The sequence below is a fragment of the Oncorhynchus tshawytscha genome, linkage group LG23 (genome assembly GCF_018296145.1).
Source record: "Oncorhynchus tshawytscha isolate Ot180627B linkage group LG23, Otsh_v2.0, whole genome shotgun sequence".
NCBI classification, from domain to species: Eukaryota; Metazoa; Chordata; class Actinopteri; order Salmoniformes; family Salmonidae; genus Oncorhynchus; species Oncorhynchus tshawytscha.
In genome coordinates, this window is record NC_056451.1 from 17,968,477 (window position 1) to 17,986,292 (window position 17,816).

A 17,816-nucleotide genomic window follows, 5' to 3' on the forward strand; every position below is an offset into this window, starting at 1 on the left:
AGTGCACCAAATGTTGACAAAACAAAAATGTATTTGGCCTCAAAAACGTTTCTCAATTAATTTTCTCAGTAAAACAATCTAATTAAGAATACCGGATTTCCTCTAATCAAAATCGTTTCCCGTTTTTCGTCGGTCATGGGGGATGTAAAATATGGCACATTGCATAGAGTCTGTAACGCTGTGTTTAAAAAGCGCAAATTAATCTGAGGTGCGACCGCACAAAAAACAAACCCTACTGCTGCGTGCGCGAACGCGCTTAAATTGTATTCCTCGAGCACGACACGAATAAAAAACCCAGCTGAAACGTGTGTTTGTCTTCCGCGTCTTCTATTTGGGACAGTAGGTAATATTCGGGTGCGCATTGGACACAGGGTGAATTTTACTTCGCTCTGCCCGCTATCCATCATAAAACCTTATTTTTAAGAATAGTTGTGAATTGACTGCAAAAAACTACCTGGGGCCAGGGATTTCATAGTAGCCAACACCGATTGTGGATTCTGTCACATTGGCATACAATGACAACTTCCATCCGTACAAAAACAGGTAGGGAATACTGCGCGCTCTGTGCAGTGCGTGGAGTTATAGTTGGGAGTTCAAATGGGTTGCTATATTGCCTATTGCAGAATACAGTGCCTACCCTTGTATTGCCATTTTATCATGTTAATTGAATGTTTAACCAGAATCTGAGTGGCATAGTTAGAAACAAGTAATTACTTTGTTTTCTCTGTGTGATACATAGGTGCGTTATTGTGCTATTGTTGTCATATTTGGAACCTCTCAGTGAGATGTTTGCATGTCTGAAGTGTACATTACTGTCCACAGGCATATATATATATATTATGCACTGTTGCATGCAAGATCTGTCTCACCCTGTAAGAGATAGAAAGGATTACATAGGACCATGAATGGTGACCAAGGCTTGAGCTTGGACACAAACTAGGCAACTTTTTTTAAACCTGTGATTCAGACCAGCCTGTGAACAGAACAACGTGCTCTCTGCCCCTCTATGATTTACAGCTAGAACTGCATTGTTGCACAGCAAACCCACCATTTATCGTTACTGAAATATTTGCTAGTCCTTCATAGGAAGACTTTTTTTTTGTACCCAGGCTTTGTTTATAGGTACTTGAATGTTATTAAATGTCTCCTTTTGTTAAAGGGGCAATCTGGGATTGTCACATACATTTTAGGACTTTTGAGTTAATGGCATGTAGCCATTGCTGCTTCATGAAGAATATAACTTGTAAATGCCTCATGAGTTTAGGTCAACTGTTTTACCCCACCAGAACCCAAAATAGTGTTATTTGTTTAGAATAACAATGTTATTCTAAACAAACCCTATATGGTTTCATAACTATCATTTTGATATCATTAATGGTCAGTCCTTGCATCCATGGCTCTGTTTGTTTACATTTCACCAGCCCCAACCCTCAGCTGTTTACCAGTTGTTTTTCAAATCCCAGATTTTCCCCTTTAAACATTTCCACTTGGCTTCCTCCTGGCTCCCTGTGATCTGATAACTATATAAACATTTGTTTGGAATAACAGCCTTATTTACTGGGCTTTTTGGGTGTTTATTTCAGATTTTTGTCTAATCAAGCACAGCGTTTCAACTCTAGATGAGTAGAACTTCGGCCTCGTGCCTTCTCACACGGCTGGAGGTGTATGGTTATTCCCTGTTGTGTGTTAATGCTTACATGCATAGATCCAGATTGCTTGAATGAGTGGGCCTTTGACTATGTCTTGTCTTCTCAGATCCTTTGGATTCCACTGATCCCCAGGTTCTGGACTACATGCTGGTTCCTCACCGGAACTTCAACCTGATCAATGGGGTCCACTCTCCCGACGAGGTCGACCAAATCCAGAACTGGGATATCCGAGACTCCGACATATTCGCCGTCACTTATCCCAAGTCAGGTGAATACTGGAGACAGCATGGATGTACTTACCTAGAATACCCAGTTGATTACCGCTTTTAAAACGTTCCTGCATACCTCTTTTTATCTCTATAAGGTCCTCTTACACAGTTTCAGCTCAACTGAGTAGATCTCGTTCAGCGAGTTTACTTTGCTTATCTGTTAATGGGCTCTGTTCTCAACCTGTATCAGTCCAGCAGCCCAGATAAGTGAAATGTCCTAGTTGTTTTAAGCCAACAAAACTGGTATTTTCGCTAATCTCCTTGCGCAGAATCTTGCCCGCATCCTTACATTAGGTGGAATGCTGCCATGCCCTGTTATTCTCCCCTTGGCTGAAAACAATGGTTTAAACCAGGCTAGATTAAAGTGTAACAGACCGATGTCCCATAAGCATCGTATCAGAGCAGGAGTAGCACAGTGACGGTAGGCAGGACAATGTCCACATTCAAATACACTATATATACAGAGTATGTGGACACCCTTCAAATTAGTGGATTTGGCTATTTCAGCCACACCAGTTGCTGACAGGTGTATAAAATCAAACACAGCCATGCAACCGTCATAGACAAACATTGGCAGTAGAATGGCTTTACTTAGGAGCTCAGTGACTTTCAACGTGGCACCATCATAGGATGCCACCTTTCCAACAAGTCAGGTCGTCAAATTTCTGCCATGCGAGAGTTTCTCCGGGCAACTGTAAGTGCTGTTATTGTGAGGTGGAAACGTCTCAGCCACGAAGTAGTAGGCCACACAAGCTCACAGAACGGGACTGCCGAGTGCTGAAGCACGTAGCATATTAAAAATCATCTGTCCTCGGTTGCAACACTCACTACCGAGTCCCACACTGCCTCTGGAAGCAACATCAGCACGAAAACTGTTCGTCGGGAGCAACATGAAATGGGTTTTCATGGCCGAGTAGTTGCGCATGGTGATCTTAGACTTGTGTGCAATGCCAAGCGTCGGCTGGAGTGGTGTAAAGCTCACCGCCATTGGACTTTGGATTAGTGGAAACACGTTCTCTGGAGTTATGAATCACACTTCACCATCTGGCAGTCCGACGGACGAATCTGGGTTTGGTGGATGCCAGGAGAACGCTACCTGACCCAATGCATAGTGCCGACTGTAAAGTTTGGTGGAGGAGGAATAATGGTATTGGGCTGGTTTTCATTGTTCGGGCCAGGCTCCTTAGTTCCAGTGGAAGGAAATCTTAACCCTACAGCGTACAATAACCTTGTAGACGATTCTATGCTTCCAACTTTGTGGCAACAGTTTGCGGAAGGCCCTCTCCTGTTTCAGCATGACAATGCCCTGTGCACAAAGCAAGGTCCATACAGAATGGTTTGATGAGATCGGTGTGGAAGAACTTGACTGGCCTTCACAGAACCCTGACCTCAACACCAACGAACACCTTTGGGATGAATTGGAACGCAGACTGCGAGCCAGGCCTAATTGGCAAACATCAGTGCCCAACCTCACTAAGGCTCTTGTGGCTGAATGAATGCAAGTCCCCGCAGCAATGTTCCAACATCTAGTGGAACGTCTTCCCAGAAGAGTGGAGGCTGTTATAGCAGCAAAGGGGGGACCAACTCCAAATGAATGCCCATTTTGGATTGAGATGTTCAACGAGCAGGTGTCCACATACTTTTTAGTGTAAAATCCCTGAGAAACAAAAGTTCACTACATTTTCCCCAATACAAATAACCCCTGAATTGTCAGTTAAACTGTGTGGGTGTTATCAAATCAAGATAGTGAGGTGAAAGGGCCAAGCTATCCAGTAATGTACATTGTATGGTAGGACTGACATTGAAGTTTAAATTGAATTGAAATGACCTCTGGGTGACCTGTAGTGTCCACTCTGCTGTGATTGACAGGGACGATCTGGATGCAGCAGATTCTGACTCTGATAGAAGCCAAAGGTGACGTCACTTCAAACACAGAGCATCTCAACGCGCAGCGCGTCCCATGGATCGAGCTGATTGGCAGTGAGAAGGAGTTTAACGCCACCCCTTCCCCCAGGCTACGGGTCACCCACCTGCAGTACAAGTTCATGCCTCTCGCCATCAGACAAAAGAGGGGAAAGGTCAGTGGAATGCAAGGCTCATTTTGGTAACACTTGGGTATTATTCTGTGGTATTAGCACTTCATAATTAGCACTTTGGTATTGGTGTTAGCCTGCAGGTATAATGCTTTATTACTTGTTATGTATGAGCCTTTTTAATGCCTTATAAGGCTTTTAATATTTTATATATATCTGTGTATCAAAATACTGTAAATGGTCGGTATACATGCTGATTATAAGTCTTAGAATGCATGGTACCTGCAGGCTTTAAGTGTTACCCAAAGTCTATTTTCACTTTGTCATTACCTTCAGGATTACTTTCATTAAATTATTACTACTGATATTGATGGATTGTTTTTTATAGTCAATCTATTGATATGCAGTATGATCTTGCTTCCCTAAGGTGATCTATGTGGCCAGAAACCCTAAGGATGTTCTTGTGTCCTATTACCACTTCCACAAATATGCAGCCATGCTGGAGACACCGAAGGACTTCAATGATTTCTTTAAGAAATTCATGGAAGGGAAAGGTAAGTAGAATGTGTGCCTTTGGTCCTGTTAAGGACTATGGATATCGTACATGATGTGCAAAGCAAAGTCTTTTTTTCTATGGGGAGTTGGCACTAGCCAACAATGCGTTACGCTTACAGTTAAGTCAGTTAATTGTGATTTATTTTGAAATGAATGATGTCGAAAGCCTTCTAAACACTTTCATCTGTAGTATCCAGATGATCTATGCTTTCATGGTGGTAGGCTGGGTATGAAGCATCCATTTGAGTCTTTGCTGTGTGTGTTGCAGTTTTTGGGAACTGTTGGTTTGAGCACATCAAGACGTGGTACGCTAATAGAGACAACATGAACTTCCTGTACATCACATATGAAGAGATGATCAAGGTACCAACAGTGGCAAAACCTACTTGTCCATCTACTTGTCCATCTACTTGTCCATCTACTTGTCCATCTACTTGTCCATCCTGTCCTGTACTCTGAGTTGGCTTGTGAGTTCACATGAGTCTCAAAGCATGAACGGTGTGTGTGTTGCAGGACCTGCACTCCATGGTGGAGAGGATGTGCAGGTTTCTAGGGAAGGATTTGACAGAGGAGCAGATGGCCAGTGTGGTGGAACACAGCACCTTTAGAACCATGAAACAGAACCCGCAGGCTAACTACAAGACGGTGCCCGACTCTCTGCTTGACCACAACAAGGGCACGTTTATGAGGAAAGGTATGCACATCACACCTTCTAAATCATAATATAATGTGATAACAGAATGGTCAATACACTTTGGTATGAGGATTGCACAAGCTGCAAATTATTTCAGCCTTAATCAAGCCAAGGGCAACCACAAAGGCCTTACAGTACTGTACTTGTAACACCAGGCCCCCACACATTTACACTGAACCAATGTTCCGATAGATATACAACCATCCGGATTATAATCTGTGCAAACCTAAAGAACAATTAAATTGATCATTTTTTATCTTATAGGGCAATTCTGCCACTTTTCAACCTCATATTCATGATCTCTGGAATCATACCTGTGTCTACATATGTGAAAATGGTGAGTTAAAAAGCTAAGGTCCTATTCTTTTTAAAATCTGTGACATCACAGGTCTAGGATTAAAATGAAGAAACTGTGATTTACAACAAGTTTCTAGCCAGAGGGAGGGTATTTTCTTGCTCTGCACGTCACCGCGAATCTCGTGTTTGATGTTATCGGGTAGAACTTTAACCTTAGATGTTTATATACGAAATGTAGAAATGTGCCATTTTCACATACTGTATGTACACTGGTATTATGCTGGAGATAATGAAAATGATGTTGAAAAGTGGTGGAATTGCCCTTTTAATACTCTTTTACATTATTGACTGATTTCCATCCACACTCTTGACAGGGACCATTGGGGACTGGAAGAACCATTTCACTGTTGCACAGAGCGAGAGATTTGACAGTGTCTTCCAGGAGAAGATGAGGGACCTGCCCCTCTCCTTTGCTTGGGACATCAATGATGTCACGTGATGACATCCCAGTCACGTCTTGCAGGGATGTTTTTAATCCTTGGGCGGGCCCCCTAAGCATTTTTTCAGGTCACCTAAGTCCAAATAGTGTAAAAAGAAAAAACATTTTTTTCAGGCTGGAAAAACGCTTTTACTGTAAACTTAAATGACTAAATGCCTTTTTTTTTATACCACAGCATTGTTGAATACTTGTTTATGATGTACAGAACGTCGGCATTTATCCCTTACATAAAATAACCTTTGAAAGCTAACAGTCACCTAAATAAATACTAGAAAGTCAGGGACAATTGAAAAATCCCTCAAACAATTAATTTAGCACTACATATTTCATGTTTGAGCAAAAGAACACAGAATTAGCCATTGCAAAATGCATAGAATTGCAGAAAATTTGCTTTAAAACGGAAAATGTTTCTCGGCTCCATGGCAGAATATGTAGAATCGCAGGGAATTTGCTTTAAAACGGCGAAGATGAGGGTCTCTAAAATGTTCTCTAAAATTCATGCCCCTGCCACATCCACCACCTAAGCCCATTATGGATCCAGAAAAAACACTGCCTTGGTTACAAGTTACCCTAGATAATTTAATAAGCTAGTTATAAGCTATACTGAACAAAAATGTTTCATGAGTTGAAATAAAAGATCCCGGAAATTTTCCATACACACAAAAAGCTTATTTCTTCTTCCTTTTATTCATTGCACAAATGTTTACATCCCTGTTGGTGAGCATTTTTCCATTTGCCAAGATAATCCAGCCACCTGTCTCAAGTTGAGGGAGTGTGCAATTGGCATGCTGACTGCAGGAATATTCACCAGAGCTGTTGAATGTTAATTTCTCTACCATAAGACCCGTTTTAGAGAATTTGGCAGTACGTCCAACTGACCTCACACCACGTATAACCACGCCAGCCCAGGACCTCCACATCCGGCTTCTTCACCTGCGGGATCGTCTGAGACCAGCCAACCAAAGAAATTCTGCACACTGTCAGAAATCATCTCGGGGAAGCTCATCTGTGTCCCAACCAGTTTCTTGACCTGACTGCAGTTTGGCATCATAACCAACTTCTGTGGGCAAATGCTCATCTTCGATGGCCACTGGCATGCTGGAGAAGTGTGCTCTTCACAAATTAACCTCTTTCAATTGTACTGGGCAGACAGCAAATATAGCGTTGAGTGGTTTGCGGGGGGGGGTTATGGTATGGGCAGGCATAAACTACAGACAACAAACATAATTACATTTTATCAATGGCAATTTGAATGCACAGAGATACCATTACAAGATCCTGAGGTCTATTGTCGTGCCATTCATCCACCGCCATCACCTCATGTTTCAGCATAATACACAGCCCCACATTGCAAGGATTATCATTCCTGGAAGTTGAAAATGTCCCAGTTCTTCCATGGCCTGCATACTCAAGACATGTCACCCGTTGAGCTCTGGGATGCTCTGGATCAACATAGGACAGCGTGTTCCAGTTCCTGCTAATATCCAGCAACTTCACACAGCTATTGAAAAGAAGTGGGACAACATTCCGAAGGCCACAATCAACAGCCTGATCAACTATGCGAAGATGTTGCTCTCTGAGGCAAATGGTCATACCAGATACTGACTGGTTGTCTGATCCACACCCTTACCTTTGGAAGGTATCTGTGACCAACAGAATCTTCTCTGTATTCCCAGTCATGCAAATCCATAGATTAGGGCCTAATGAATTTTTCAACTGACTGATTTCCTTATATGAACTGTAACTCAGTAAAATCTCTGAAATGGTTGCATTTATATTTTGGTTCAGTGTAGTAGCCATCAATCCAAAATGTATATTAAGTTATCTATTTTACAGAGGGAAAAATAGTTTTGCAAGTGTACAGTAACTTCTCATGCGCTGTACCCACAGTTTCAGTCGGTTTTTAATGTGTATAAAAAAACGTATTCATAAAGTTAAGAATTTAAATATATATATATTTTTAAAAGCAATTGTCTTGACTCATTTTAGCTATATGGTGATAGAATAAGGAAACAGTGAATTCAACCAGTGTCTTTTGAAGGTTATGTTCTGTAACAAAATGTGCTGCTGCCCTCTGTGGGTCAGTCAGGGTTTCTACAACTGCCTTGTGAATCCCAAGCCGGCAAGCACTTATTCTCTATTTTTCCACATTCAGATTATCTAGATGGCAATGTAAAGTCCTTAGTCCCCCACATCCAAGAAAAGTACTTAACACAAAATTCACAAATGCTAGTTATGGATCTTTCATTCTCATAGAAAGCAAGTCTAAGAAGCAGTAGATCTGTTCTATGTGAGCTATTTCTATGCTACCTGTTTAAGTATCTTTTGTTTTGTACACCAGCTTCAAACAGCTGACAAGATTTTTGTTTATGGAAAAGACATTTCACAGAGGTTTAGATGGTACAATGATTCTCTACACTATACTTGTTTTGTCAAACTGAAATTAAGCAAACTAGAATATTTGTGACCAGGAAATGGTGAAGAGATTTCTGCATAGTGCATCTTTAATGGCATCCGGGTATAAATCAACTCATTGACAAGGGTGTATAAATGCCTTGAGGTGATTGTTTACAGTCAACTGAAGTTATAGTTCATGTTTAGAACAAATGTGGGTGTTATTGGTTGGCTTCTCTGTGCTTGGTCAGATACAGTCACTCCCCTTCCTGTGATGATCCCCTCCTGTTAGTATCGGTTGCGTTCAAATTCGTAAATATTAGTCGTGCTACGCATCTCAGAAGAATTCTATATCTCATTGATGTCATTCCTGAGATGCAAAACACTTCCCCAGGCATTGGGGGATCTGAATCTGTGCGGCACAATGTGACTGCAATAAAGAGGACCTGGTTTCAAATACTATTTCAAATAATTTCAAATGCTTTCTTCTGGGCTTGATTGAGCTTGCCAGGCGCAATGGAACCAATAAAATAGTCAAGACACTGCAATCCCCACTCATCTGGCACCACAGGCAGGCTAGAGCAAATGCTCAAAGTATTTTAAAGATTATAAATAGTATTTGAAAACATGTCTGCCTGGAACATGCCCATGGCATCTTTCTCTTCTTCCTAGTTCAGTCCTCATCACTGCCCAGTGCCAGAGGGTCAAAGTCAGGGTCGTCTTCATCCAGGTCAAGTTCCTCAAGGTCCTGGAAGAGGGACTCGTCCACTTCAACACTGTTTCCAGCTGAACGGGAGGGAAGCGCAAAGTCATTGTACAACCTTTTACAGATTCCCCTCGCTAATCACCATACTTCTCTTACCTCAGACATACTGAAGCAAACGTGCACGCGCACACACACACACCACAGTTGTATAACTCCGCTATACTTACAATCTTCCAGGAACTGTATATCTGATGTGTCAAGATTGTGATCGGTCTCAAATAGCTTTTTTCCTGGTAGAGAAAAAAAGTGTTAATCATGTACAAATGCCAAGACGCTCACCAACCATTGAGAACCTTGTCTCAAATGGTGAACTGGACCTCACTTTACATGTACTGACAGCTACATTGGTATGTGTTCATATAAAGTAGAGGTCGACCGATTAATTAGGGCCGATTTCAAGTTTTCATATCAATCGGAAATCTGTATTTTTTTATACCTTTATTTAACTAGGCAAGTCAATTAACACATTCTTATTTTCAATGACTGCCTAGGAACGGTGGGTTAACTGCCTTGTTCAGGGGCAGAACGACAGATTTCCACCTTGTCAGCTCGGGGACCCAATCTTGCAACCTTACAGTTAACTAGTCCAACGCAATAACGACCTGCCTCTCTCTCGTTGCACTCCACAAGGAGACTGCCGTAAACCAAGTTAAGTTGCTAGCTAGCATTAAACTTATCTTATAAAAAACCATCAATCATAATCACTAGTTAACTACACATGGTTGATGATATTATCTAGCGTGTCCTGCGTTGCATATAATCTGACTGAGCATACAAGTATCTGACTGAGCGATGGTAGGCACATATTGGACTTTTACTTTCTTCTCCAACACTTTGTTTTTGCATTATTTAAACCAAATTGAACATCTTTCATTATTGATTTTATTGATGTATTATATTAAGTTAAGTGTTAATTCAGTATTGTTGTAATTGTCATTATTAAAAATAAATAAATCGTCCGATTAAATCGGTAGCGGCTTTTTTGGTCGTCCAATAATCGGTATGAAAAATCATTAATTTTTTTTTTTTTAAATAATAATAATAAATTCGGTCGAACTCTAATATAAAGTCCTTCTGGGCAAACTCCCTCTACCTCTGTAGCCTGCTCTCCTTCACCACTAGCAGTTACAGACATGGTCTTCAATATGGTTGCTACTTAAAGTCCCCAGGGCCATTACCAAGTTAAGACTACCTTTTCCTACTGTGCACTAGAGGCATGTAATTAACTATGTTCAGGAGGAGTGTAAATGTATCCTGTAGGCCGGATCGTGTTGTGCTGATTGTATGTTTTACATTTTGTAATGTTGTATTGACTGCTGCCGCTTTCTTGACCAGGTCTCCCTGTTAAAAGAGACTCAATGGACTTCTCCTGGTTAAATAAAAGAAATGCAGAAACTTGAAGCACTTGGGTTCATGTTTTGACTGTACATGATGGCGGAGATGTAGCATCCAGATTAGGGTTTAATATTTCCCAGGTATTTTCCAAATGTTCCATCCTGAGAATAAATCATTTCTCTACCGGTAACCAGGTATTTCCCGCCAAAACTGGAAGTGCCATTCAAAAGCATATAAATAGGCCTGTCTGGATTTGATTGAAAATTCAAGCCTGATGCTACCTGAGCCTGATGAGCCATACATTGAAATACATTGTAGGCCGCATGTGCTGCTCAGTAAAAGTTACAAGTATAGGCTAGCGAATTTGATCGAAATATAATAGGGTCTGTTTGTATAATTAGTAGGCTGACGCATATATACACCTTTCATAATATTTCCCAAATGTTATTAACCTACTTGTTGATTCAATCCTTCCTCACTTTCAACAGTTAAAGTTGGCATTATCTCCATTCTAAAGACATCCTTGAATAATACAGGACTAGAATTAGATGTAGAAGGCTTTCACTTCACAAAGACTGAATGGTTATTGGTCTGAACAAATAACTGATAGCAGTTGCCTACAGGCATCGCACATTGAATATTATTTCAAACTACCCGTGAGTTTTATTGGCTGCTGCATTCAACTTTCAGTAAACAAGAGCTTGCGTCTCCGAATAGTCTATTGGTATAAGAAATGCTACGAAAAATCATGTCCAGCAAGCTATTCCAGTCTAGCTTTTCCTGCATGGGAAAGGAGAGGGGCCAGCGGCACACTGATGAGTGCTTATTGCGCAAGAGACCGAGGCTATAAGTTAGAAGATTATTATGCATAACCCATCATTAATTAGCTAAATATAAGGCTAATACTGAATTGAATTTATTACCTGAACGAGGTAGCCTAGGACATCTATTTTGGATGCAATTTGAATGAGGTTGATGGAGAGAGAGGCTGACAAAGTGCACTGATTTAAAGCAATGATATTTGAGATAGCGGCTGTTTTAAAACAGCCTGAAAAAAAGAAGCCAGATGGAGATGGGTAAATTAGACATGTATTTGGTCTTTATATTACTGAAGCATAGACTATGCAAATGTACCTGTCACTAGAAGAAAAGTAACCATGATGAAATGATAGGTCTACATGCATTGTGAACTGTACTCCATACTAAAATGGGCAGTCTGTCCCCACCCTGAGCACGGATGATTTATCATGCAGAGGCCGTAGAGAAGCCACATTTAGACATTGCATATAATTTAACAGTTCCATTTTAAGCCAAGCTGTTCATATAAATAATTGAATATATTTACCAGTGTCTCGCAGTTATTATCCTGGGAAAAGGGAGTGATTTTGGGCTGTAAATCCCAGTAAATCTCCGTAACCAGGTTCCCGCCATTTAACCCTAATCCAGATGGCTCTTGGCTGGGGATGAATAGGGGTTTGGGGGGTAGACACATACCTGTGAGTTTAATCTTTCCAGCCTGCTGTTGTTCCTCCTCTTTCTGCCGTTTCCTCCTCAACTCAGCCATCTCCAGCTCAAACTTGGCTTTCCATGACAGGAAGTTCTCGATGGTGACCACTGTTCCTTGGAAGAGCACCTTCTCAGCCTCCTCCGCTGCCTCCTCTTTTCGCCTCTTTTCTTCCTCTCTTCTGTTTTTTATCTCGTCGACTAATTCGTTCAGTTTGTCCTGAACTGCTGTAACTAGGGTGAATATCATCACCATTCCAAGGTTTTCCTCAGCCTAGAAAAATTTAAAAACACAGATGTACGCGTTGTCATTGCCGAGTAAGGCTGAATAGACAGGCGGAGAGAGACGGGCGGACAAACAAACATACAAAGCTGCAGTAAGGCGACAATGGTGGATCAGACCGTGAGTGAGTGAGTAGGGCTGTTAGCCAGTGATTGTAAAGCAAATAACTGCCGGTCTCACGGAAATTGACCGTTAATTAACAAACATTTAGCATCTCCCGTCTTCCACGCATAGCCTACAAGCAACTGACGCAGACCCTTGGAACATCTACATTTGAAAAATGGCTATGCCATATGGCTGTGGGCTACACTAGTTCATTTAGCATGTGCTTAGAATTGCGTGGCATTATTTTAAAGTATTGAAGAATACAATTAAACAAAGCTGAATAAAATAGAAAGGGTATTTTCTCCAAATGATTTGAGCAAGTGTGCGTGCACATGTGGCTATTCTGTGAGGGAGGAGTGGTTAACAAAGAAACAGGGACTCCTATATGTTTAATTTAGAGTTATTTATGTAACTTTAGTTGTGATATATGTTTAGATTTTTTAATACATTCTAAGGCTGCATGATGCGACTAAAGATGATTTGAAAAACGTTGTATGAAATGCTTGAGCTCTGCTTTGCTTTTTGTGCAGGCTGTAAACACTTCATCAGTCTCTTTCACAATTTGACAATTTGCCTTGAATTTCCCAGCTGCATCCCCTTGGTGTGGCCATAATGATGCCCCGAAACATAGTCCATCTCTTCTGCGGCCTCCACAAGTCTGGTTCATCCCTGGGAGAAATGTCCAAACGCCTGAAGGTACCACGTTCACCTGTACAATGGTACGCAAGTATAAACACCATGGGACCACGCAGCCGTCATACAGCTCAGGAAGGAGACGCATTCTGTCTCCTAGAGATTAATGTACTTTGGTGCAAATCAATCCCAGAACAACAGCAAAGGACCTTGTGAAGATGCTGGAGGAAAGAGGTACAAAAGTATCTATATCCACAGTAAAACGAGTCCTATATCAACATAACTTGCAAGGCCGCTCAGCAAGGAAGAAGCCACTGCTCCAAACCTGCCATAAAAAAGCCTGACTATGGTTTGCAACTGCACATGGGGACAAAGATCAAACTTTTTGGAGAAATGTTCTCTGATCTGATGAAACAGAAATAGAACTGTTTGTCCATAATGACCATCGCTATGTTTGGAGGAAAAGGGGGGAGGCTTGCAAGCCAAAGAACACCAATCCAACCGCGAAGCACAGGGGTGGCAGCATCATGTTGGGAGGTTGCTTTGCTGCAGGAGGGACTGGTGCACTTGGCAAATAAATGGCATCACGAGGAAATAAAATGTGGATATATTGAAGCAACATCTCAAGACATCAGTCAGGAAGTTAAAGCTTGGTTACAAATGAGTCTTCCAAATGGACAATGACTCCAAGCATACTTCCAAAGTTGTGGCAAAATGGCATAAGGACAACAAAGTCAAGGTATTGGAGTGGTCATCACAAAGCCCTGACCTCAACCCTATAGAAAATGTGTGGGCAGAACTGAAAAGGTGTGTGCTAGCAAGGAGGCCTGACTGTCAGGAGGAATGGGCCAAAATCACCCAACTTATTGTCGGAAGCTTGTGGAAGGCCACCCGAAACGTTTGACCCAAGTAAAACAATTCAGAAGGCAATGCTACCAAATACTAATTGAGTGTATGTAAACTTCTGACCCACTGAGAATGTGATGAAAGAAATAAAAACTGAAATAAAATCACTACTATTATTCTGACATTTCACATTCTTGAAATAAAGTGGTGATCCTAGCTGACCTAAGACAGGGAATTTTTACTAGGATTGAATGTCAGGAATTGTGAAAAACTGAGTTTAAATCTATTTGGCTAAGGTGTATGTAAACTTCCGACATCAGCTGTACATATGGTCACTGTGGGGACGCCGTCGTCGATGCACTTATTGATGAAGCTGTTGACTGAGGTGGTATACTCCTCAATGCCATTTGATGAATCCCGGAACATATTCCAGTCTGTGCTAGCAAAACAGTCCCGTAGCGTAGCAACTGCGTCATCTGACCACTTCCGTATTGTGCGCGTCACTGCTACTTCCTGCATTGCTTGTAAGCAGGAATCCAGAGGATATAATTATGGTCAGATTTGCCAAATGGAGGGTGGGGGAGAGCTTTGTATGCATCTCTGTGTGTGGAGTAAAGGTGGTCTAGAGTTTTTTTCCCCCTCTAGTTGCACATGTGACATGCTGGTAAATATTTGGCAAAACTGATTTAAATTTGCCTGCATTAAAGTCCCCGAACACTAGGAGTGCCACTTCTGGGTGAGCATTTTCTTGTTTGCTTATGGCCTTAGAGTTGGTTGAGTGCGGTCTTAATGCCAGCATCGGTCTGTGGTGGCAAATTGACAGCTACGAATAATATAGATGCACTCTTACAATAACACTCTTGGTAGATAGTGTGGTCTACAACTTATCATAAGGTGCAATACTTCTTTAGTATTAGACATCGCCCACCAGCTATAATTGACAAAAAGACACACCCCCACCCCTCGTCTTACCAGACGTAGCTTCTTTGTTCTGCCGGTGTATTGAAACTCCCTCCAGTTCTATATTACCCGTGTCGTCGTTCAGCCACGAGTGAAACATAAGATATTACAGTTCTTAATGTCCCGTGTGTAGGACAATCATAAGTCATCAATTTTATTTTCCAATGATTGCATGTTAGCAAGTAGAATTGATGGCAGTGGGAGATCAATCGCTCGCTTTCGGATTCTTAAAAGGCAGCCTGATCTGCGTTCTCTTTTCCTCCTTTTCTTCACTCAAATGACGGGGATCTTGGCCTGTTCCCGAGGGAGCAGTGTATCTTTCTCGTTGAACTTGTTAAAGGAAAAAGCTTCTTCCAATTCGTGGTGAGTAATCCCAGTTCTCATGTCCAGAAGTTATTTTCGGTCATAAGAGACGGTAGCAGCAACATTATGTACAAAATAAGTTGAAAAATTTAAAAAAAGTTACAAAACACAAAAAACTAACAAAATATCACAATTGGTTACGGCATGTAAAACGACAGCCATCCTCTTCGGCGCCATCTTACCACATCATTCACAAGTGATAGGCTAATAGTGTCACCCATCACAATATTCTTGATGTAATTTAGTCTTTACATATAGTAAATAATATGCATGAAATTTGTTTTGAAATTGACCATTATGCACCGGTCTCGAAACAGGGGCAGCGGGGAAAAAAATACATGTCATCTTTGCAATTAAATAGCGAATGGAAGGACGCTATTCCCGTGGTTCATTTTCATGCCAGCCAGGTAGGCTATACTCCTGTTTCAAAGAGAAGCAATGTGCTTAATATTAGGAAGATTGAGAAATAAATATAGTAGGTCTAGCCTATCGAAAGCTGATGGGATCCTCTATTTACTAGAGGCCATTACTCTTGTTTTTTCACGCAATTGCATAGCCTATAGAAATTTTGCGCTCATCAGCTCTCATGAAGTGTTTGATTTGATTTCCAATTACATTTGCATTGATGTCAGTGATTTGAGGGACAATAGAGTGCAGAGTACCAGGCAGTTAGCAAGTTTGGTAGGCTACTAATGACCATGAACAGCATCAGAGCTGGGAGAAGTCTAATTACAGTGACTAAACTGTCACATGGAATTTGAATGCCATCATGACTCGGTAATACAGTCACCGTAACAGCCCTATGAGTGAGTGTGTGTGTGTGTGCACATGCGTGTAACAGACCTGCTGCTGCAGTAAGGTGAAGATGCCCTCTGCGTCTGAATCCTCCAGGTTCTCCTGGGAGTATATCTCCCACAGCGGCACCTCATCGGGATACTTCTCCACATAGGTGAACTGTAGAGTCACTTCAATCGCTACAATAACACAGAGGCATTAGGTTAACAAATAAACAAGCAATAAATGTAGTAGAACTCTAGCCTGGTCCCAGATCCCTAAGTGCTTTAGCCAACTCGACTGACGAGTCATGTCATATGGGACCAGGCTAGTGTAGCTGAACAGATCTACACAAGACTCAGGCAAGAGAGTGATAGGTTACTTTCATCGTTTTCCCCTGCGTCCGATGTCACAGTGATGGTGAAGCTGGTGGGCACCTCTGATAGCACTACAGGAGGGCCAAAACAAATATGAAAGTCAGCAGAGCAGTCACATCATTGTTATGCAAATTAATACAAATCAAAAAGTTGCTCTAAAATAATTTCGCTATTGAAAAGTGGAAGATGTTGACTATGATCAACTCACCTGCTGGAGAGCCTGACTAACTGTATGGCACTGTAAGTGCAGTTGAGTTTGTTTAGCTAGCTAAAGAGGACAGTGGCACTGACTAACTTTGAGTGTGTGGTGATCGAGGGCGTTTCATTATGTGATCGTTAGCTAAAACAATTTCTCCTAGATATTGAGGGTTGTTGGCTTGCTAACTAGCTAGCCTGCTAAATTGGCACCACACTGCTAACCTGCGTTAGCCAGCTGGCTAGCTAGCTAGCGTTTGCCAGCTTGGAAACCAACCGAGACAGACTCGTAGAAAACTAACCTGTAAACGAGTCCGGGTAAATTGACTCTATAGCTTCCAGCTCGTTTCGCTGCTCCTCAGCGTAATCTGTCATTTTCTTCTACTATGGTCCATCAATGAGCTAGCAAAATTAACCAACCGGGCACAGACGTGTGCGTGCTCAAAGAAGGGCCCGCCAAAGACTTTTATATAACCAAGATAAACCTTAGCTTGTCATTTCCAATGGGAACAAAATAGTCATAGTGGGCAGAACAAGCAAGGAGGTGGGCAGAGCCAAGCAAGCGCTAGCGCTATTCTATTGGCGCGTTCTAGTATATATTTTGCATATTTCCGTTAGGGAACGCCTACCCTGTGAAGTGGTCGTGTGCAATAACTCAATTCGACTTTGCACTCCTAAATAGCGTGATTTTGTAAAACGTTTGCAAAGGGCGGAGTCTACAAGACTTAGTCTGTTCTGTTCATATTATATTCTAGTTTTGGGAACAGAAAACTATATTGAGATCAAATGTTTAATTGATGAGAAGATTTGCAGAATTTCGGCCAAAATCCATCTCGTTACATCTTCTCCCACTGCGCGCCAGTGGGCTTCCTCTCACTACCATATTTGGTAGTTAGTGGAAACGCCAACCGGATGCTTCACATTTATACATCCACTGAAATATCTGTCTGTGGGCCCGCTGTTGATCGACTACATCGGCAATCCTTTTTAGTTCGCACTCTGAGTCGCAGAAGGTTGGTTTGACAAAGTTTACTCATCGAATGGCTATTTATGCAATTATATTTGTTAGATACGGATACATTTTCCATTCAAATCTCTTAGGTTATTATCTACTCATTAGTATTATTAGTCCGGTATCATGTATGAAACGCTTTATACTTTTCTTCAATAGATTATTTTAGATCGAGTATATGACATTGGCCTTTTCCTTTATACTGTAGTCATTGGCATTTCCTCAATTGGTTTGCTTAAATCCTGCATCCTCTCTCCTCCGTCCTCTGCAGGGG

At 41.6% G+C, this 17,816-nt stretch overlaps 2 protein-coding genes across 3 annotated transcripts; one reads left to right on the forward strand and one right to left on the reverse strand.

Moving 5' to 3' along the window:
* The first annotated feature begins 274 nt into the window (after positions 1–274).
* LOC112247761 (amine sulfotransferase) lies at positions 275–6,654 on the forward strand. 2 transcript variants are annotated; one of them, XM_024416584.2, is made up of 8 exons: positions 275–543; positions 1,756–1,917; positions 3,788–3,996; positions 4,379–4,505; positions 4,775–4,869; positions 5,020–5,200; positions 5,465–5,537; positions 5,872–6,654. In XM_024416584.2, the coding sequence occupies exons 1-7, from the start codon at positions 516–518 to the stop codon at positions 5,497–5,499; spliced, it is 837 nt and encodes a 278-aa protein (XP_024272352.1). In that variant the 5' UTR covers positions 275–515; the 3' UTR covers positions 5,500–5,537; positions 5,872–6,654. The 2 variants fall into 2 exon arrangements, with proteins under 2 accessions (XP_024272352.1, XP_024272351.1); XM_024416583.2 differs by lacking the exon at positions 5,465–5,537 and having other exon boundaries at positions 278–543.
* Positions 6,655–8,478: 1,824 nt separating this feature from the next.
* Positions 8,479–17,012, reverse strand: LOC112247754 (RWD domain-containing protein 1). The gene is made up of 6 exons (XM_024416573.2): positions 16,833–17,012; positions 16,341–16,406; positions 16,028–16,158; positions 11,986–12,268; positions 9,324–9,386; positions 8,479–9,176 (listed from the first exon to the last, which is right to left on the reverse strand). The coding sequence occupies exons 1-6, from the start codon at positions 16,903–16,905 to the stop codon at positions 9,064–9,066; spliced, it is 729 nt and encodes a 242-aa protein (XP_024272341.1). The 5' UTR covers positions 16,906–17,012; the 3' UTR covers positions 8,479–9,063.
* Positions 17,013–17,816: the final 804 nt, after the last annotated feature.